The 22,992-nt window shown below is 47.6% G+C and overlaps 1 protein-coding gene across 1 annotated transcript in view; it reads right to left on the minus strand.

The window, feature by feature from the left end:
• Nucleotides 1-2,536: 2,536 nt before the first annotated feature.
• RPE (ribulose-5-phosphate-3-epimerase) overlaps nt 2,537-22,992 on the minus strand; it is a 47,014-nt gene continuing 26,558 nt past the window's right edge. The window contains exon 6 of the mRNA XM_069733435.1: nt 2,537-3,153. Coding sequence (XP_069589536.1) covers nt 3,031-3,153 — 123 coding nt within the window. The 3' untranslated portion in view covers nt 2,537-3,030. The remainder of the gene's footprint in view (nt 3,154-22,992) is intronic.

Below are 22,992 nucleotides of genomic sequence, written 5' to 3' on the forward strand. Positions count from 1 at the left end.
GCAACACTGTTTGACAATTAATTTCACATGCTGTTGTGCAAATGGAATAGACACACTCAAAGGTGTGGTTCTGCAGGTGGGGACCACAGACCTCATCTCAGTACCAATGCTTTCTGGCTGATGTTTTGGTCACTTTTGAATGTTGGTTGAGACGGACTCTACAACCCACACAAGTGACTCAGGTATTGCAGCTCATCCAGGGTGGCACATCAATGCAAGGTGTGGCGAGGTCTGCTGTGTCTGTCAGTGTAGTGTCCAGAGGCTGAAGGCGCTACCATGAGACAGGCCTGTACACCAGGAGATGTATAGGCGGGCAACAACCCAGCAACAGGACCACTACCTCCGCCTTTGTGCTAGGAGGAGCACTGCCAGGGCCCTGCAAAATGACCTCCAGCAGGCCACAAATGTGCATGTGTCTGAACAAACGGTTAGAAACAGACTCCATGAGGATGGTCTGAGTGCCCGACATCCACAGATGGGGGTTGTGCTCACAGCCCAACAACGTGCAGTACGCTTTGCATTTGCCACAGAACACCAGGATTGGCAAATCCGCCACTAGTGCCCTGTGCTCTTCACAGATGAAAGCAGGTTCACACTGAGCACATGTGACACGTCAGAGTCTGGAGACGCCGTGGAGAGCGATCTGCCTGCAACATCCTTCTGCATGACCGGTTTGGCAGTGGGTCAGTAATGGTGTGGGGTGGCATTTCTTTAGAGGGCCGCACAGCCCTCCATGTGCTCGCTAGAGGTAGCCTGACTGCCATTAGGTACAGAGATGAGATCCTCAGATCCTTGGACCATATGCAGGTGCAGTAGGCCGTGTTCCTTCAGATGCATGACAATGCTAGGCCTCATGTGGCTGAAGAGTGTCAGCAGTTCCTGCATGATGAAGGCATTGATGCTAAGGACTGGCCTGCCCGGCCGTCCACCAGCCCTGAATCCAATCGAGCGCATCTGGGACATCATGTCTCGTTCCATCCACCAGTGCCACGTTGCACCACAGACTGTCCAGGAGTTGACTGATGCTTTATTCCTGGTCTGAGAGGAGATCTCTCAGGATAACATCCACCGCCTTATTAGGAGCATGCCCAGGCATTGCAGGGAGATCATACAGGCACGTGGAGGCCACACACACAAATGAGCATCATTTCCTCGTCTTGAGGCATTTCCACTGAAGTTGGATCAGCCTGTAACTTCATTTTCCACTTTGATTTTTGAGCATCATTCCAACTCCAGACCTCCGTGAGATATTAGTTGTGATTTACGTTGATCATTTTTAGGTTTTATTGTTCTCAACACATTCCACTATGCAATGAATAAAGATTTAAAACTGGAATATTTCATTCAGTGATATCTAGGATGTGGGATTTTAGTGTTCCCTTTATTTTTTTGAGCAGTGAATAAAAAAAATCCTCTGGGGCCTCATTCTGATGCTCCATAGGCTTACATTGTCACCTGAGTCACGAAGGGCACAGCATGACCTGGACAATCGGCAGAGCAGAGAGATCACTCAAAAGAGCAGCGCTGGACACCGGAGGCAGGTGTGTGGAAGGTGAGTATATTGAAACACACTGCACTGTTTTAATGAATTTTTAAAAAAAAATTAATGCGAGTGCTTCTTTAAAGGTATTGAATGCATTTTAGTGTCACTTATTGAGCAGAGACAGACCTGTAGCTCCAGACCAGTTTCTGCCAGTGGTGTATTTTTCTTTATTTTTTCTAATCTTCTCTTGTCTCCTCAGGGCAACAGAGGGGGGGGATGAGCTGCTCTTATGATGTGGATGGCAGGAACGTTTCTTTTCCTAACACAATCAGCATTAAAAAGGTACAGGTGCTGTCTTTTCCCCATTTCTCCTGCCCGCCTTGTGCCCCTCCCCTCTATCCCACTGCAGAGGCTGGTATGTGCATGAAGCAAAGGCTGCGACAAAGATCATTTCTTCCAGATCCAGACAAGTGGATCTTCTCCCTGCTGCAATATATAAGCCCGTGGCCCATCTCCACAGCACTTGTCGCCTTCTTCAGGCTTCTTTATAGGGGCTCCTCTTGGCACAACACATCCTGATGCCTTGGCTGGGATCAGGGCTTAAGTTTAGGCCCCAGGTTCAGTTGTAAGTTCAGTAAACGAGCCATGCCCTTTCTATCCGTGGCCAGATTGCCTTGCGCAGGCGTGTACTTCGGAGGACACAGCATGAACTTCAACCCAATATTGCAGCCAGCATGCAGCCAGCGGGTAAGGAAAGAGTAAATCAAACACACGAAAACCCCACCCATATGACCACATCCTGTCCCGCCAAATTCAGGTGACAGGTTCCCTTTAAGGTTGCAATTCTTCGTTTTAGAAGTGTACACCATGGTTTCCTGTACCTCTCAATGAAGGCTACGAAACACACACACACACACGATGTCAGTCAAGGTGCAGGAGGAATGATTACTGAATTCATTGCCCTGCAGCCGCCCACCCCAGTTACTGGAAGTGAACCGAGAAGAATATAACTTAATGTTAAGCATTATGGAAGGATACAATGTAGACTGGACAAACCCTTTCAAAACAATCTTTGCATTATTTATTTATTTATTTTTTTACACTTAACGTGTTTTTAAACTTCCTGAAAAAGATTAACAATACAACAGAAATGACATACAGTATGGTGAGAGTGTGACAAATTCTTTTTATAATAAATCAAAAAAACAGATGCATGAGCTCATGTAATGGCTTTTCATGGGCATGACAATGCTTTGTGGAGAGCACATCTCTGTACACAAGTACCAATGCCTCAATCTTTTGCTTACAGACTTCAGTCAACTTTAGCTTTCTGGAGGGAAAAACACCTTTCATCCAACAGAAAACTATTCCCTCTGGCATATGCGAGAAACCATGATGTGTATGAAAGAGAAGAAATAGTTATTCTTCACTGGAAAAGAGATTGCTTCAGGGGGCAGTTCGGCACCACCCTCGTCTGTGTCCCAGGCCTGCTCTGTATCAGGAAAGGCTTCGTAGTGGTGTGGTTGTGTTTCCAGCCTTTACTGGATTCATCGGTCCAATGAGCGCTTCTGTGCGGCTTCACAGCAGGCGTTGCGGAGGAGATTGATTACGGATCGCGGGTCCTCACTTTTCATAATGGCACTTCCGGACACAATCATATTCGCTCCAGCCTGTCAAATCACCATATTATATAGGAGTCAGACTCGTGAAATAAATGATAGTTGATCACAATTACAACTCTATAGTTACACTAGATACCGTAAGTGTTTTTAAAGGGATTTTGCAGGTCTAAAATATTCTTTAGCTAAAAAATAAGGAGTCTCACACAGAGAGTCTCAGCCCTGGCTGTGGTGGTTATAGACATGCCTGCACAGTGATGTCACCACTAGTGATGAGCGAATATACTCGTTACTCGAGATTTCTCGAGCACGCTCGGGGGTCCTCCGAGTATTTTTTAGTGCTTGGAGATTTAGTTTTTCTTGCCGCAGCTGAATGATTTACATCTGTTAGCCAGCATAAGTACATGTGGGGGTTGCCTGGTTGCTAGTGAATCCCCACATGTACTTATGCTGGCTAACAGATGTAAATCATTCAGCTGCAGCAAGAAAAACTAAATCTCCGAGCACTAAAAAATACTCGGAGGACCCCCGAGCGTGCTCGAGAAATCTCGAGTAACGAGTATATTCGCTCATCACTAATCACCACTGCACGATGTGAACATGGTAGCAAACCATTGGGCTTAGCAGTCATGCCTATATAGACTGTACAAGACTGCTGAACCTAGTGACTGGCAGCAGCGGTGCCTTTGCTGTGTGCAAACATGGTCAAGAACTACACGAAATGTCTGACCTCTGTAATTGCAAACAAAGGTTTCTGTTCCAAATATTAGGTTCTGTTTTTCTATTATATCAAATACTTACTTCATGAAGGAAGATGCAAATTATGTAAAAATCGTACAATGTGGTTTTTGATTTGAAGATTCTGTCTCTCACAGATGAAGTGTATGTACGATAAAAATTACAGACCTCTCCATTCTTTGTAGGTGGGAAAACTTGCAAAATCGGCAGCGTATCAAATATTTATTTTCCCCACTGTACATATGGGAGGTGTAGAAGGCCGTGCAAGGAGCAGGTCCCCTTCTGGTAGGCTTGGTGAGACCATGTATTAAAATGATTACTTATTTAATGATACATATATGCTAGCCACCTTAGGGAGAGACCCAAGTTGGGCTAAATGTAGCGGGACGAAAGAGACCGAAATACCGGATTACTCACCGGTAATGCTCTTTTATAGAGCCCACGACAGCACCCACGAGAGAGGGGATCCGCCCCTAGGAACAGGAAACCTACAGAGAGATAAAAGGGGCGGCCCCCCCTCGCTCCTCAGTTGTTTTACAGAGAATAGGAGGAACCGCCGCCAGGTTTTAGTTAATAGGTCCAGGTATATATACATATATACATATTTACAACCTTATACTACATCTTTCTAATATTTACACCTCACCAAAAAAGCACCACGTGCAACTATACAAAGAAAAGGGAGGGATGTGAATGGGTGCTGTCGTGGGCTCTATAAAAGAGCATTACTGGTGAGTAATCCGGTATTTTCCATTCGCCACGACAGCACCCACGAGAGATTTTCAGAGACTATAGATTGGGTGGGTTAACTGAGTCAAGAACCGAAACCCCAAAGGTTAGATCAGAAGCAGCAGATAGGTCTAATCTATAGTGCTTATAAAAGGTGCCCGGTGAAGCCCAAGTTGCGGCCTTACATATGAGTTCTATTGGCACGTTCGCCCTTTCTGCCCAGGAAGTTGATACGGCCCTTGTGGAATGAGCCCCCACATGCATCGGAGGATCTCTTCCTTTGGCTCTGTAAGCCAAGGTTATGGCTTCTCTGATCCAACGAGATAACGTCCCCTTCGTGACTCTGGATCCTTTGGTTTTACCCTGAAAAGACACAAACAGGGCCCTACTCTTCCTCCAGTCCCTAGTTCTCTCTAAATAGGCTAGAATAGTCCTCTTAACATCTAGGGTATGAAGTCTTACTTCCTCTGGAGATGAGTGGTCTTTATAAAAGGTAGGTAATAGGATCTCCTGGGACCTATGAAAACTAGTGGCCACCTTAGGCAGGTAACATGGGTCTGTTTTCAAAATTATTCTATCAGGTGTTATAGATAGGTATGGAGGATGGATTGACAATGCCTGCAGATCACTTACTCTTCTAGCTGATACCAATGCTACTAACAATATCGCTTTTAACGAGATGTTCTTTAATGAGGCTGCATGAATAGGCTCAAACGGGCTTTGTGTCAATGCATCCAGGACCAAAGATAGATCCCACTGGGGCACCTGTGGAATATTTATTGGTTTCGACCGTTCACATGCAGATATAAAACGGGATATCCATCTATCACCTGCGATATCATAACTGAAGAGGGCCCCTAACGCTGAAACCTGAACTTTCAAAGTATTAACCGAAAGTCCCAATTCTAGTCCTTTTTGCAAAAACTCCAGTATTGAAAATATAGGCACCTCTGAAGAAATTTGTGTAGTGTGAAATTGAAGAAATTTTTTCCAGATTCTAACATAAATTTTGGTGGTAGAAGGCTTTCTACTCTTCATAAGGGTATCTATCAATCCACTAGAAAACCCTTTTCTACTTAGTAATTGCCTCTCAAATTCCAGGCAGTTAAGTTCATGCCCTTCACTTGAGGATGGAAAAACGGACCTTGAGACAGCATGTTGTCGGCCAGAGGCAGAATCCACGGGTCTGTCACTGACATGGCTCTGAGCCATGAAAACCATGGCCTCTTGGGCCAAAAGGGGGCTATTATCACAACTCTTGCCCCTTCCTCTCTTATCTTCCTTATCACCATGGGCAATAGATTCCATGGGGGAAAAGCGTATGCCAGGTCGAATGTCCATGGTACCTGAAGGGCATCTAATATGTCTGGATTGTCTAGCCTGCATAGGGAGGCAAACATCCTGACCTGTCGATTGGATCTTGTTGAGAACAAGTCTATTTGAGGCATGCCCCATCGGGCTGTTATCATTTTGAAAATCTTCCTGTTGAGCATCCATTCCCCTTGATGAAGAGTATGACGACTGAGAAAATCGGCCTGAAAGTTGTCTACCCCTCTTATGTGTACCGCTGATAAGGACAACAGATGACCTTCGGCTAACATTATGATGTCTGATGTCACCTCCATGAGAGTGTCCGACCGTGTACCTCCTTGACGGTTTAGATAGGCCACCGCAGAGGTGTTGTCGGAGAGGACCCTTGTGTGAGAGCCTCGCAGCTGAGGAAGAAAGTGGAGCAGGGAATAATATACAGCTCTCAACTCTTTAACGTTAGAAGAATCACTATACTCTGATCTGGACCAGAGTCCCTGGACCATCTGATCTCGAAAATGTGCACCCCAACCTTCAGGACTAGCATCTGTGGTAACTATATTTGAAGGAGTGATTACCCACAGGACTCCTTTTGACAGATTTCCCCAATCTAACCACCATGTGAGGGAGTGTACCATTTCTGTTGGAAGAAAAACTATCTGATCTAAACGACCCTGATTCTCAATATTCTCTTGTAATATAAATCTCTGCAGCTGCCTGGTATGAAACTGTGCCCACTCAACTGCAGGAATACAAGAAGTTAAAGACCCCAGCAACGACATGGCGCTTCTCAAAGTCATACTACGCCTATTGATTGCTAAGTTCACTTTATCAATTATGGAGGTCTTTTTACTATCTGGCAGGCAACATACTTGATCAACCGAATCTAAAAGGAGGCCAAGGAACTTTTGACATGTAACAGGCCGGAGTCTGGATTTCTCCCAATTAATAATCCAACCAAGAGATTGTAATGAAACGGCTACCTCTTCCAATCTCTGTTCACACTGTAGGGAGTCTCTACCCACTATTAGAAGATCATCTAAATACGGGATGATTAGTGTGTCCTTTAACCTCAGAAAAGACATTACCTCTAACAATAATTTAGTGAAGACCCTCGGAGCCAAAGATAGGCCAAAGGGCATTGCCCTATATTGCAGATGACAAACCTGACCATCTAACACAACTGCTACCCTGAGAAACTGCTGGTGTAACTGGTGTATAGGCAGATGGTAGTAAGCATCCTTAAGATCCAGCACCACATTGTAACAGTTGGGAAATAGATTTTTAATGGCTGATCGAATGGACTCCATTTTAAAGGCTTTAGGTCTTATGAAGGTGTTTAACTTTCTTAAATTAAATATAGTCCTAAAGGACCCATCCGGCTTAGTTATTAGAAATAAGGGAGAATAAAAGCCCTTTCCTATTTCAGATGGTGGAACTTTTATTAATACTTGTTTAGACAAAAGAGACTTGATTTCAGTTTCCAGTGCTTCTTGCTGCAGCCTGGATTTCAGGGATGTAAGAAGAAAAGAATCCGGAGGTGTTCGGATGAGGTCTAAAGTGAGACCTGATGAAATTAAATTTAAGGCCCATGTATTAGCCGTTATCTCTCTCCATTGTTCCACAAATTGTAGTAGTCTACCGCCCACTGGTGGAATAGGGTTCACGGAATTTATCCGCTGGTCTGAAGGGACGCTTATTGAACAGATTGCCCTTCTGCCTGAACTCCCTGTTACTCCAGCGGTCTTTAAAGCCTCCTTTCCTTCCAAATGGTGGCTTTCTGAACGCTCTTCTGTAGGAAGGAATAAAGGGATTAGGAAACCCTTTTTTCCTTTCGCCCGCCTTAGTATGTCATCCAGGACAGATCCAAAGAGGTACTCACCCTGGCAGGGTATGGCACACAATTTAGCCCTGGACTGGGCGTCTCCCTTCCAATTCTTTAGCCATAACGCTCGACGAGCCGTATTTGAGAGATTTGCTGATCTAGCCGCCAGGCGGAGAGAGTCTATTGAGGCATCAGATATAAATGCCGCAGCCCCCTTGATTAATGGAATGGAGGCTCGCAACTTTTCTCTGGAAACGCCACTTCTGATGTTCTGATCTAGCTGATCCAGCCAGACCAACATGGATCTACTGGTACATGTAGCGGAGATTGCAGGTTTAAATGCAGTCACACAGGCTTCCCATGATTTTTTGAGAAGCGCATCAGATTTTCTGTCCATTGGATCGGACAAAGAACCCGCATCCTCTACCGGTAAAGAGGAACGGCGAGCAGTAGATGCTACAGCCGCATCAACTTTCGGTACTTTAGCCCAAGTGGCCAAGTCCTCATCATCAAAGGGGTAGCGTCTCTTACAGGACACTGGCACAAACCCCTTTTGACCCTTACTCCATTCTTTCTTGACCAGGTCCTTTATAGCCTGGTTCACCGGAAATACATGGCCCTTTCGCTGAGAAAGACCCGCGAACATCACCTCCTGCTGAGTCTGAGGTTCTTTTAATTCAGAAACCCCCATAGTACTTCTTACGGATTTAACCAAGTTATTTATGCCATCTGTGGGAAAGCAGACATAGTCCTCTTCATCTGGTGAATCTGATAACTGAGAGACATCTGACTCGACCTCCCCACTTTCTGCCGACGTGTCAGCTTTAGGCGAGGATGCTCTGCTAACTCTCCTCTCAATATTTACAGACGGGCTGCTTCGCAAACTTTGAAGCTCCTCCCGAATCATAAGGCGGATTTCATCCATTTTAACGGACTCTTCCTGCCGCAGGGTGTTATCTATACAAGCTGGGCACAATTTTTTGCTATAAGCATCAGGTAAGGGCTCAGTACATATTGCACACTGCACGTGCTTGGTCTTCCCCGTCCTTTTCCCCTACAAACACATAAGGAGAGGAGACCTAACATAAGCTTTCATGAAGTTAAATGAACACTCACCCCGAAGTATCTCTATATACCGGGTCTCGGCTCTTTTGTTCGGCCTGGGGTGTGCCACGGGACGACCTCCTTCCTGACTTGTCAGTGGAGTCGCTCACTTTTGCACCATCTCTCTTCCTGACCTTTTCACTGGGTACAACCAATACCTCCATAGGGCGCTCACAAATCTCCTCATGAGACGACATGTTAACGCACCTTCTACACAGCTGAGCTGCAATTTATAGCGCCGGTCTCACACACCCCTTTCCCATTTTTTTTTTTTTTTTTCTCTTACCAGCGCCGTAGTGCAGCCCAGGGGGAGGATCGCTCATAAAATCCAATATGGCGGCGCCCCCGGAAGTAGCAACTCGACCTCTGAGTGCAGGGAGCGTCGCCGCACTGCGCATGCGCCGGCGTTCCTTCCACCCGCCGGCGCCATCGCTAGGCCGCACCGCCGCCCCCGGAAGTGGTACCGCGACCTCTGAGTCCAGGGAGCGCCGCTGCACTGCTCAGCGCCGGCGTCCCTGCCGCTTGCCGGCCGCTCTCACCACCATCCAGGATCGGAAACAGCGACGCCGGCTTCTACACAAGGCAGCACCGCTTACCTGAGGTACATTTCCCCTCCTCGGTCATACTTCACAACGATGTCCCAGCAGGGACATTGTTGCTCCACGCCATAGCAGATGAGGGGGGAGCCAGCAGGAACCCCCGACTCTGTCCATCCGTCCTGGAGCCCCTGTCTCTCATCAGAGACGGACAGGCGGCATCCAGGCGGACCTTCCTCTTCATCTGTACTCCATAGAGTTTTTCTCTGTGGGTTCCCTTCTAAGAACAGGAAACCAACTGAGGAGCGAGGGGGGGCCGCCCCTTTTATCTCTCTGTAGGTTTCCTGTTCCTAGGGGCGGATCCCCTCTCTCGTGGGTGCTGTCGTGGCGAATGGAAAAAGCCCTCTACTTAAAGGAAATACATAGTGGATGCTTTCCTGAAACGGAAAGTACTTGCAAGCAGCATAATACAAAGAATATAGGGATTTTTGTGTGTACTCACCGTAAAATCCTTTTCTCCGAGCCACTCATTGGGGGACACAGGACCATGGGTTATGCTGCTGTCACTAGGAGGCTGACACTAAGCTGAGACAAAAAAGGGTTAGCTCCTCCCCTGCAGTATACACCCTCATGCTGGCATCCAGAGACCCAGTTAAGTGCAAAAGCAGTAGGATAATGAGAACAATATATCAAAAAACATTGGAACATAACATGTCAAACAACAGTCAAAGACTAAAAAAGATAACTAGCCGTAAGGCTACCAGGGTGGGTGCTGTGTCCCCCAATGAGTGGCTCGGAGAAAAGGATTTTACGGTGAGTACACACAAAAATCCCTATTTCTCCTTCGCCTCATTGGGGGACACAGGACCATGGGACGTCCCAAAGCAGTCCCTGGGAGGGAAACAATACAACCAAATAACTCCGTGTACCGTCTGACTTCAGGTGCGCAACGGCCGCTTGCAGGATACGCCTGCCAAGGGCCGCGTCCGCAGAGGATTGGATGTGAACATTGTAATGCTTTGTGAACGTATGTAGGCTGGACCACGTCGCGGCCTTGCAAACCTGCTCCGCTGATGCCTGGTGCCGGATGGCCCAGGAAGCACCCATCGACCGAGTGGAGTGAGCTCTAATCCCCGCCGGTATAGGACTGCCCCTGACCCGATAGGATTCCTGGATAGCAGATCGGATCCATCTGGCTATCGTGGATTTAGACGCAGCCAAACCCTTACTGTGACCCTCCGGGAGCACGAAAAGGGCGTCCGATTTTCTGAAGTGCGCCGTTCTGGAAATGTACCTCCTGAGGGCCCGTACCACGTCCAGAGTATGGAGAGCCTTCTCGACCCTATGTTTAGGCTGCGGACAAAAGGAGGGAAGAATGATGTCCTCGTTAAGGTGGAAAGATGAGACCACCTTTGGAAGAAACGCGGGAGAAGGACGTAGGACTACCTTGTCCTGATGAAAGGCAAGGAAAGGTGCCCGGCAGGATAGAGCGGCGAGCTCTGAAACCCTTCTGATGGACGTCACCGCTACCAGGAAGGCAACCTTCCAAGAGAGAACAGAGAGCGGAACGTCTTGAAGGGGTTCGAACGGCGGTTCCTGGAGAACCCCCAGGACCAAGTTGAGATCCCAGGTCTCCAACGGCATCCTGTAGGGAGGAACAACATGGGAGACTCCCTGAATGAAAGTCTTGACCTGAAGGTTGGTGGCGATCCTACGCTGGAACAGCACGGATAAGGCTGAGATCTGACCTTTAAGAGAGCTCAGGGCCAAACCGGAATCCAGACCGGACTGAAGGAAATTCAGGATACAAGGGATGGAGAACCTGAGCGGAGGGTGCCCTTGGAGCCTGCACCAAGAAAAGAAGGTCTTCCAGACGCGGTGGTAGATAGAGGCAGAAGACGCCTTGCGAGCACTTAGCATGGTGGGAATGACCTGCTGAAAGAAACCAGCACGAGCTAGAATCCAGGTTTCAACAGCCACGCCGTTAAACGTAGGGCCCCTGAGCTCTGATGGTAGATCGGTCCTTGGCGAAGTAGGTCTGGGCGGTCTGGCAACCGTAAGGGGACGTCGGCTACGAGCTGGACGAGTTCCGCGTACCACGCGCGACGAGGCCAGTCTGGGGCAACCAGAATGACCGGAACTCCCTCCGTCCTGATCTTTCGGATGACCTTCGGCAGTAAGGGAAGAGGAGGAAACACATATGGGAGCTGAAAATGATGCCACGGAGAAATCAGCGCGTCCACTCCTATGGCCTGGGGATCCCGAGATCGAGCGATGAAGTTGTGGACTTTGGCGTTCCATCTGGACGCCATCAGATCCACGTCCGGGGTCCCCCAGCGAAGACAGATCTGGTGAAAAACTTCTGGGTGAAGTTCCCACTCCCCCGAGGCAAGGCCCTGGCGGCTCAGGAAGTCTGCCGCCCAGTTCTTGACTCCCGGAATGTGCACCGCCGAGATGATGGAGTGGTTGGTCTCGGCCCAACGAAGGATGAGGGAGACTTCCCTCATCGCCGCCCTGCTGCGGGTACCCCCCTGGTGGTTGATGTAAGCCACCACCGTGACGTTGTCCGATTGGACTCTTATTGGGTGACCCGCGAGCAGAGCGTGGAAGTGAATCAGAGCAAGTCTGATAGCACGAATCTCCAGAATGTTGATGGGGAGACTGGATTCCCGAACAGTCCAACGGCCCTGGGCCGAGTGGTGAAGAAACACCGCCCCCCAGCCAAGAAGACTGGCGTCGGTGGTTACCACTAACCAGCGGATCGGGAGGAAGGACTTCCCCTGGCGAAGAGATGGTCCCAGGGTCCACCAAATGAGAGAATGTCTGACCCGTGGGGACAGAGGACAAGGGAGGTCGAGAGAAAAGAGACTCCTGTCCCAGTTGTCCAACAGAGCCTGTTGCAAAGGGCGGAGATGGAGTTGAGCGAAGGGAACAGCTTCGATTGCCGCAACCATCTTTCCCAGGATCTTCATGGCGAACCGAATGGTTCGCGGGCGAGAATGGCAGAGTGTACGGGCTCCCTGTTGGAGCGCTTGGACCTTGGACCGAGGAAGCAAAACCAGCCCCCTTGAAGTGTCCAGGATCATTCCCAGAAAGGAGATCCGACGGGAAGGAACGGGAGATGACTTGTCTAAGTTGATCAGCCAGCCCAGGCGCGAAAGAGAATCCAGGGTAATGTGGACGCTTGACTCGCAGGCCTGAAAAGACGGGCCTTTTATGAGGAGATCGTCTAGGTAAGGTAATACGACGACTCCTCGAGAGTGAAGAATGGCCATGACAGCCGCCATGACCTTGGTGAACACCCTGGGCGCCGTGGCGAGACCGAAGGGTAAGGCCGTGAACTGGAAGTGGTCCTCTCGAATGGCAAAGCGGAGGAACCTCTGATGAGGCGGGAAAATCGGGATGTGAAGATAGGCATCCTTGATGTCTATCGAGGCCAAAAATTCCCCTCTTTCCATGGAGGAGATGACCGATCTGAGCGATTCCATCCTGAAGTGCCGGACTCTCACGCACCTGTTCAGGAGCTTCAGATCCAAAATGGGACGCACTGTCCCGTCCTTCTTTGGCACGACGAAGAGGTTTGAGTAGAAGCCTCTGAACCTCTCGTGTTCCGGGACCGGCACGATGACCCCGCTCTGGCGGAGGGAGTGGATGGCGCAAAGAAGGGCGCGAGACTGAGCTCCCGAACTGGGAAGACGAGAGGGGAAGAACCGAGTTGGAGGGGGAGAGGAGAACTCTATCTTGTAGCCAGATGATACCAGATCTCTGACCCATTCGTCGTGAACGACGGAGAGCCAGGCTTGCTGAAAAAGGAGTAGACGACCGCCTACTCTGCTGGTATCGACTGGCGCCGTTCCCGAGTCATTGAGAAGGGAATCTGGGGGGTCTCGAACCTCTGGTTCGGGGCTGCCTCGGTTTCCCGCGCCAGGAAGGATTAGGTCTGAAGGATGGACGAGCGTCTGTCTGCGCGGGCGGAGCGGTCCGATCTGGGAAGGCCAGAGGGATTGGACCAGGCAGAACTGGTACGAAAAGGCCGAAAACGAAAATAAGGCTGGCGCTGGAAAGCCGCCTTGGGCCTCTGTTGGGGAAGAAACTTGCTCTTTCCCCCTGTGGCGTCGGAAATAAGCTGGTCAAGCTTTTCGCCGAAAAGACGCCCGCTTTGAAAAGGGAGAGAAATCAGGGGTTTTTTAGAGGAAGAATCTGCGCGCCAATCTCTGAGCCAAAGGGCCCTTCTAATAGCGATGGCGTTGGAAGCCGCCGAAGCTGCGCAATTTGCCGCGTCGAGAGATGCGAACATAACATAATCACTGGCCATGGCTAGCTGCTTAGCCAGGTCCGCCATTTCAGAGGGGAGATCCTGCTCATTAATGGATTTCGCTAGGGCATCCGCCCAGGAAACCATAGCCTTGGACACCCAAGCCGCGGTGAAGGAGGGAGACAGGGACGAGCCAGAGGCTTCGTACACAGAGCGAGCTAGAGAGTCTATCTGGCGTTCGGTGGGGCTCTTAATTGAAGCGCCCTCCGGGACTGAGAGAAGAGTCTTAGAAGCCAGGCGCGAGACCGGCGGATCTACCGTAGGGGGATCCGTCCAGTCTTTCACGAGATCAGATGAGAAGGGATACTTGGAAACCAGGTCCTTCTTACCCGTGAAGCGCTTGTCTGGGCGCTCCCTGTGACGCCTGACTATATCCAGGAAGGCTGGATGAGAGGCAAAAGATTTGTGAGAACGCTTGGTTCTGGAAAAGGAGACCGCGTGTTCCGGAGCGGAATTAGAATCGTCATCCACCTTTAGTGCGTGACTGACTGCTACGATGAGGGAGTCAACCGTGGCTCTGAACTCCGGAGCCTCCGGATCCAAAGAAATTTCGGACTCATGTTCAGAGTCTTGAACGCTGCGAGCCCCCAAAGAGGGTGAGCGAGAGGAGCTGCCAGAGTCTGAGTGGCGAGGTGAACGCTCAGGAGAGGTAGTACGGGTCCGTTTTCTGGATGACCGTGCCTCTTTAAGAGGAGAGCGGCCCCTGCTGGCCGACGATTCCCCTGCTATGGAGGGATCTCTTAGCACCTGTAGCGGATTGCCTCGTTCCCCGGGAGGATTTTGAATGGATTTGATGGCGTTAGCTAAAAAATCCACGGACTGAGAAAGCGAGGCGACCCACGGGGGGGGGGCTAGGTACGCCAGGGTCGGCGGCGGTGGAGGGCTCCTGGGCACATGGGGCATCGCAGGCAGAGCAGAGGGGAGAGCTTTGAGGCCTGGGAAGTGGGGCCTGGCAGGTGGTACACGCAGAAAAAAAGGTTGTATGCACCTTAGAGGATTTTTTAGACCTTGACTGCGACATGATGCTAATGCAGAAAAAAAAAAAAAATTACAGGGTCTATATAGTGTAACCAAGTCTGAGAGGGCGCTGCAGAGGGGAGCTAACGATGTCTCCTTACCCCGGTCCTGTGTCCCGCTATCCAGGAGAGACGGACTGCTGAGATATTCACTCTGAGAAGAGGAAGCCGGCTGCACGTGGGCCACTGACGCACCAGAGATGCGACAGGCAGGAGCTGCGGCACTGAGGAGAAGGACCAAGATGGCCGCCGAGATCAGGAAGAGAGATCTCGGCGGCTGTGAGAAGCGCCAGGAGCGGGGGGCGGCGCCGCTGACACTGACTGGAGTGGGCGGAGCTTAACGGCGGCGACCAGCAGCTAGGCCGAAGCCGGGGGCTAAATTTGCGGCCTCGGCCCGGCGCGCGGTCGCGAGCGCCGGAAAAAGACAGGGACACCGCCCAAAAAGCCTGCAGATGGAGCCCAGGGATGAGGAGCCCTCCTGACCGCTGGCGACCCCCCCCCCCAATCCCCCCACCGGGCACTTACCCTGAAATGGAGATGAGAGGGTGCCATATGGAGGTGCCATGCATTAGGAACGGTGCAGGGGTTGGGAAGCCTTCTATCCACCGACCCCACATGGGGGGTGGAGAGGAACCGTCCACCACCTGAGTCACAAATCACATTGGTGATGCAGTGTGGTCTGCACGGACGCCACTGGGATAAAGCCACTGTACAGCCGAGGGTAGGACCTGGTGGACAGGGCAGATGTCCGGCAATAAAAAGGCCTGGCTGCAGAGGAGGATACTGGAGGTAAGAACACCAGTGCTCGTCTGTATAACAAAAGGGGAGATCGGGGCCCAATAGGGGAGAAACCGTCACCCAAAAAAAAGGACAGCTCAGGCAGTGGCTCCCACGACGCAGGAGAGGATACGGTGAGGTGAAACTCCCGTGCTCGCCTGTTGTTGGTTCGGGGGAGATCGGACCTTAGAAGAATCCGTCGCCCCCTTCGTCCGGAAAAAGGAAAAAGAAAAAGTAAAAAAAAAAAAAGAGAAAAAACCCATAAGGGTTAAAAATCAGTGTGCCTCCTACGGACACTAAGCTTAAACTGGGTCTCTGGATGCCAGCATGAGGGTGTATACTGCAGGGGAGGAGCTAACCCTTTTTTGTCTCAGCTTAGTGTCAGCCTCCTAGTGACAGCAGCATAACCCATGGTCCTGTGTCCCCCAATGACGCGAAGGAGAAAGCAGGTTTACCCAGAATCCTTTGCAGTAGGCGGAGCTATGCAAATCATCTCTTTCCACCCCAGTCTAATCCACAGCGCTTGGGACCGCCAAGCGTGCAATGCTGCGGATTAGTTTCTAAATTTACACAGCCAACCAATTCCTACCTGTGGACACGTGTTTCGGGCTTTAGGCCCTCATCAGCACAGGGCTGGAATTGGTTGGCTGTATGGAGTGGGGCTCGGTGAGAAAGCGATACATATATGCTAGCCACCTTAGGGAGAGACCCAAGTTGGGCTAAATGTAGCGGGACGAAAGAGACCGAAAAGCCCTCTACTTAAAGGAAATACATAGTGGATGCTTTCCTGAAACGGAAAGTACTTGCAAGCAGCATAATACAAGTACTTGCAAGTACTTTCCGTTTCAGGAAAGCATCCACTATGTATTTCCTTTAAGTAGAGGGCTTTTCGGTCTCTTTCGTCCCGCTACATTTAGCCCAACTTGGGTCTCTCCCTAAGGTGGCTAGCATATATGTATCGCTTGCTCACCGAGCCCCACTCCATACAGCCAACCAATTCTAGCCCTGTGCTGATGAGGGCCTAAAGCCCGAAACACGTGTCCACAGGTAGGAATTGGTTGGCTGTGTAAATTTAGAAACTAATCCGCAGCATTGCACGCTTGGCGGTTCCAAGCGCTGTGGATTAGACTGGGGTGGAAAGAGATGATTTGCATAGCTCCGCCTACTGCAAAGGATTCTGGGTAAACCTGCTATTCTTTGTATTATGCTGCTTGCAAGTACTTTCCGTTTCAGGAAAGCATCCACTACTTATTTAATGTGCAACCCGGGCATCTAAGGGGCTTACAGAGTGTGGAGGGAGGGGGTCTCACTCCATCAGCCCATCACCACTCCACATACACATTCAGGCTGATAGGTTCTCTGTTGCCATAGGAAAGTGACGGAACCATCTATGAGACCATAATAATCATTACACAATCATAATAATCTGTAGTATTAAGCTAAAACAGAAAAAAAAAAAAAAAAAAAAGTGTTTCCAAGACGACATAATAATGTACACTTCCCCTATGACTCTAGAAATAGCAACTCATAAATAATGATTTTCCATTAAAAAAAAAAAATATATATACAAAACTACTAAGACGTGATTCCTACTACTATCTCAGAATAAAAGTTAACTTGCATAACAGCAGCGGGAGGTGGGGGCACAAAATTGCCACTTTTTTTCTATTTCGCCCCAAAAGTGTGCAATTGAAAGATCCATTTTGTCCAGCAAAAACGACAAGTTCTTATCAACAAAAGATTAAATTCATAGTGGTGGGTTTTTTGGACATTGTGCATATTTTAGCGCTTTGATTTCATTCATTCGGAGATCAAATTTGAAATGTTCCCCCCAAGAATTCACATCTTCATGTGCACTGCGGAAGGTTTTTACTGCCATTGCTATGGATAGTAAGCTTAGGCACATTTCACCCAGCCTTTGGGTGTCCCAACCTCAGCCAACTGCCTCATACCAGGCGGTTAAGCTCAGGTCATGATTCCGGGTGGTCAGGCCCCGACTTCTGATCCAAGCACAGTCCATGTATCATGGGAATCGGATTTATTCAAATAACATTTCAAGTTGTATTTCATGTGGATTTTGATACAGAATCTGCAGATATACATTGCAGTTTTGCTTTTTTTTTTTTTTTTAAATTGTGCAAAGCCACCCTAGAACATTTTTGTGGTCTTAATTTACTTGGCTCCAAAAAAAAAAAAAAAAAACCACACACACGAATCTCATGTTGTCATGCACAAGTGCATGATATGAGAATATGCCACACTAAGGTGACAAAATAATACATCAACAGAAATAATACAAATACGGTACATAAAAACACGGAGGTTCATGATATTTTCGTGCCGATTTACAGACAACTTCTAGTTGCAACATTTTTCTGGCAGAAAACGAGTGCAGCAAAACCGGTTTTTACGTACCGGTAATAGGATTTTACAGAGTCCACGACAGCACCCACAACGAGAGAGGGGATCCGCCCACCTTCCGGACAGGAACCTACAGGTTAAAAAGGGGCGGTCCCCCTCGCCCTCCAGTTTGTGTTCCAGAGTACAAGGGATACCACCAATGAATCAGTACATGACAATATTATCTTAAACAATACTAAAAACCACCACCTCTATAGAGTGATCCTTAAAGGCACACCTTCCAACAGAGTGCAAGAATAAGTAACTAAATACAGGGGGGGGGAGAATGTATGGGTGCTGTCGTGGACTCTGTAAAATCCTATTACCGGTACGTAAAAACCGGTTTTCCTATCGCCACGACAGCACCCACAACGAGAGACTTTCAAAGATTACACTTGTGGAGATCAGACTGAACTAAAGGAATCCATCTTGTCTTCTTCCTGAGAAATCTCGCTTACAACAAGATACATTTCTGCTGACTTGACATTTCCTTTTATGGAAGTAATCATGTGTGCATTCCTTCTTTCAATAGCAGCCTTTCATTCACCTTCCAGATGATGTAACTTTCTACTGATAAAGACTGGTATAGATTGTTTATGTAAGAGATAGTGAAATATGAGCGCTTGTGCGCATGTCTGTAAAAGAATAATTCTTTTCTATATAAAGGAAGGGCAAAGCCCAGAGAGAGAGATGTGCTCCTGGGCTTCCCCTGAATATGATCACACAATACCTTGTTTGTGTGTCATTTACTCAGGATCCCTACCTCTAGTAAGCCAGGGACTGAGAAGGACTTAACATTTCTTTGGCGCACCGAACAGGGACCCGAGATGAGAGTATTTGCTCGAGATTCACCTGCAGATACGGACAATGGAGATCTGGGATAATGGACGGCAAATGAACTGAAAAACCTGGCCAGGTAAGAGACATTATTAGTTCTCTTTTATCTGCCTTGTATTATCCGAAAGATCTCTATGAGCCGTGTCACGCTGGGTTAGTCTAGTAGTGAGTAGATACCTATAAAACTCGGGTTACTATATTGTATAGATTTATGAGTCCTGTCCCTGGCAGTGTGTGAACAGTGTGAAGGTTGTGGTATGTTGTGAAAGAAGAGCAAAAGTGCGTAGAAAAATAAGCCGAAATAGTTGGGGTATAAGCCTTATACACGGAAGTCAGCCTAACTGGGTCATGTGGTTGCGTCCTTTCGGGGAGACCTCCGCCCATGCTTGACTCTCATTTAAGTGCTTAACCTCCTTCATTTCTGGATAAGGTTTGATAGAATGAGCCCAGGACGCGGGTCCATGAGCCTGGGACAAGTATGCTAACTGACACAGAAAGTTTTGTGATCTGTATGGTGTTGCTGGGTCTGTTTGCGTGCATAATAGCACTTAAGTACATTCTGCACATTAGAAAGAATGGAGCAGATCAGCCCTTCAATATTTTAGCTCCCTAGGAGAGAAGGCAACGAGACATCACCTAGGATAAGTGATTGTCCAAACGTCACCTGGGGTAGAAATAGCTAATATTGAAAAAAAAAAAAAAAAAAAAAAAAAGAAAAATGGGAAATAAACAGACAAAAACCGTCTTAGGACAAGTGGAAGCAGCAGATATCATACAGGAAAGATGTGGGAAGACAGTCAGAAGTCAGATTAGAAGGGTAAGAGAAAAATTGGGAATTTCAGAAGCACTTATGTTCAGTACAGAATGGGAAAAACTGAGTAAAGAACGAGGTGGAATTATCAAAGACAATGGGTGGGAAGAAATCATACACTGTATGATAGAGGTCTCAAAAACAGCTAAAGAGGAGAATTGGAAGTATGATCCAGACACTTCCAAATGGATTATGGGGAAGGGAAAAAGTTGTGACATAAGCCCACCACCTTACCTAGATCCAAAAGCCCAATCATTTGTACCATCTGGAGGAGCAGAAGGAGGAAAACAATTTCCAGCCTTGTATCCCAATCTTGGTGGGGTAGGAGGATGGGTATGTTCACACTGTGGACAACAAAATCCAGATTGGAGAAATGATTGCCTAGTCTGTGGTACACCTAGACATGGCGCTGTACTTGCCCCTGTTAGGGTAGTACCAAGACCCTTTAGGGAACCTGGTGCTGACGGGGTAATGGGAACTAGATATCACCAGACCCGACAGTATTTTCCTTGGTCCCCTGCTGAAGGTATGTCCCTCCTGCATAATGCGCCTGATCCCACTCAATATCCCATCCGATTTGCACAATACATACAACAAATCATGCAGACTCATGCTGGGGTCTGGGCGGACGGGGAAGAATTATGTAGAATGAAAATGTCCCCCGGACTTTTTCAGGAATTATTGACACACCTACAGCCCAATAGACCAGTGGCAGAAGGGGGTGCCTTACAGACAGAAGCATCAGGTACCCAGTTCACAGAGGCATTAATAATTTTCATGAGAGAAAAACAGAGGGAAAGGGGATCTACGGGTGTGATTATGCAGAAATTTGGGCAAAGTATTGAAGAATATAGTCAAGAATTAGAAAATAGCTTTAGGGATGAAGGATTGGATTTGACTGATGCTTCAGTAAGGAGACTTTTTACAAAACAATTAATAGAGGGGCTAGATCCGAAAATCAGAGAAAAATTTAAATCCTCTACTCCAGATTGGAGAACAATTGAACAACCAAATATTGTGAAACAACGATGTTTAGGAATAGTCATGGATATGAGAGAGAATCGTAAGCCTGTTAGAATAGCACAAGCTAATACAGGAGGAAGAGTGAGACACAACTTTCCTTGCCACTACTGTAAAAAGCCAGGTCATTTCCAAAGAGAGTGCAGGAAGAAGTTGGCAGATATAAAGTCAGGCAAATTTGTTCCCAGAAATAACCCTCCCCAAACGGACAACCAGCAGAAATCTACCATCATAGATGGTCCCATACCAGATTCAGATTGACTCGATGTGTTACAAACTTCCCTACCAGCTAGAAGACCTATGATACAGGTGAATGTGGGGGGGAGAGAGATTCCATTTTTGATAGATACAGGTGCAACTTCCTCAATTTTGAATCAAGATTTTCTTCCGAATCCGGAAGATATTTCAGAACAAACAACTTTTGCTGAGGGTTATGATGGGGTAATTCGAACACTGCCATATACTGTGCCCCTAGAGGTCTCATTAGGACCTAAATGTTTTGCATCCAGATTTTTGTATGCCAGAGGTGCCCCAACATGTTTGTTAGGAACTGATGTCCTAAAGAAATTAGAAGCTAACATCAATTTTAGGGAAGATGGCACAGTTATACTGACTATCCCTGATGATGCAGAAACATTAGAACAATATGTTAGAATTCAGGCCTTTGAGGATTATGCTGAAGAAAAAGAGTACACCACAGATCTAGACCTCTCAATGGTCCCAGAAACACTGTGGGCACAGGGTGACACCGATGTGGGACTATTGCATATCTCTCCTGTAAAACTATCTGTGCAACCAGGAACTGTTCTCCCACAGCTCAGACAATACCCTGTGAGTGCCCAGCAGGAACTAGCGATTACAAAACAGATAGAGGGATATAGAGAGAAAGGAGTTTTGGTAGAGATACAATCACCTGCTAACACTCCTCTGTATCCAGTCAAAAAGAGAACTCTTGATAAGAGTTCTATGCCCAAATATCGTATGGTACATGATTTAAGAGAAATAAACAAAGTTCTAGATCCAATCACCCCAGTTGTACCCAATCCTCATACGTTACTATCACAGATACCAGCCAGTTCTCAAGTATTTACTGTAATAGATCTTTCAAATGCATTTTTCTCGGTTCCTTTACACCAAGATAGTTGGCATTTGTTTGCATTTACATTTAAGGGCAAACAGTTGGCGTGGACACGCCTTCCACAGGGAATGATACACTCCCCTACTCTTTATTCAAATGCCCTACAAACAGTCCTTCAGAGGTTTGAACCCGAACCACAGGTAGTAATTTTGCAGTATGTGGATGACCTACTACTTTGCTGCCCAGATCTAGAAACTGCAGAAAGGTCCACTGTGAGTTTACTATGTTTTTTAGAAAAAGAAGGGTGTAAAGTGAATAGACAAAAGCTACAAGTTTGTCAGACCAAAGTGGTCTTTCTAGGTCATTGCATTTCTCAAGGTAAAAAGCATCTTACACCACAAAGAACTGAAGCAATAAGACAGATGAATGATCCTAGAAATCATAAACAGCTACGAGCATTTTTAGGAATAGTGTCTCATTGTAGACAATGGATTATACATGCCAGTCAACTAATGCAACCACTGTATGACTGTGTAAAAAGTGAACCTTATTTGTTGACAAAAGAAGAAGGTCAGATTTCGTTCCAACAATTAAAAGATGCCCTTGTTTCAGCTCCAGCGTTAGGGCTACCAGACTACACCAAACCGTTTCAGCTTATGGCTGCAGAAGTTGATTCCCATGCTACAGGAGTTCTTACCCAGAAGCATGCAGGGAAACAAAGACCAATTGCATATCTTTCAGCAAGGTTAGATCCCGTAGCTAGAGCAGCGCCAACCTGTGTACGTGTAGTTGTTGCTGTCTCACTATTGTTGGACAAAGCATCAGAAATTGTCCTAGAGTATCCACTCACAGTTCAAACTACACATGATGTTTATGGGATATTAAACCAGGTCCAACCAAAACACATTTCCATGGCCAGACATTTGCGGCTACAGTGTTCTTTGTTGCTCCCCTCTACTATCACATTTGCTAGGCTTCAGACTCTCAATATAGCTACACTGCTACCTCTTGAGTCTGAAGGGGGGGAATAAGGACACTGATCCACACGCAAATTTTTTCCCTACAGACACACATGATTGTACAGAGCTCATTTTACAAGAAACGGTAGGCTTACCCAATGTATCCGAAACACCACTTCAAAATCCAGATTTAGAGCTGTTTATAGATGGTAGTAGGTTTGCAGATGACACAGGTAACTTCCATACAGGGTATGCAGTTGTGTCAGAATCTGAAACTCTCAAAGCAGAACCACTTCCACCGAAACAGTCTGCACAAGAAGCAGAACTAACAGCATTGATTGAAGCTCTTAAAATAGCTGAGAACCAGACAGCTAATATATACACTGATTCTAGGTATGCACATGGTATTGTGTTTGATTTTGGAGTAATCTGGAGAG

The sequence above is a fragment of the Ranitomeya imitator genome, chromosome 7, assembly GCF_032444005.1.
Source record: "Ranitomeya imitator isolate aRanImi1 chromosome 7, aRanImi1.pri, whole genome shotgun sequence".
Classification (NCBI taxonomy): Eukaryota; Metazoa; Chordata; class Amphibia; order Anura; family Dendrobatidae; genus Ranitomeya; species Ranitomeya imitator.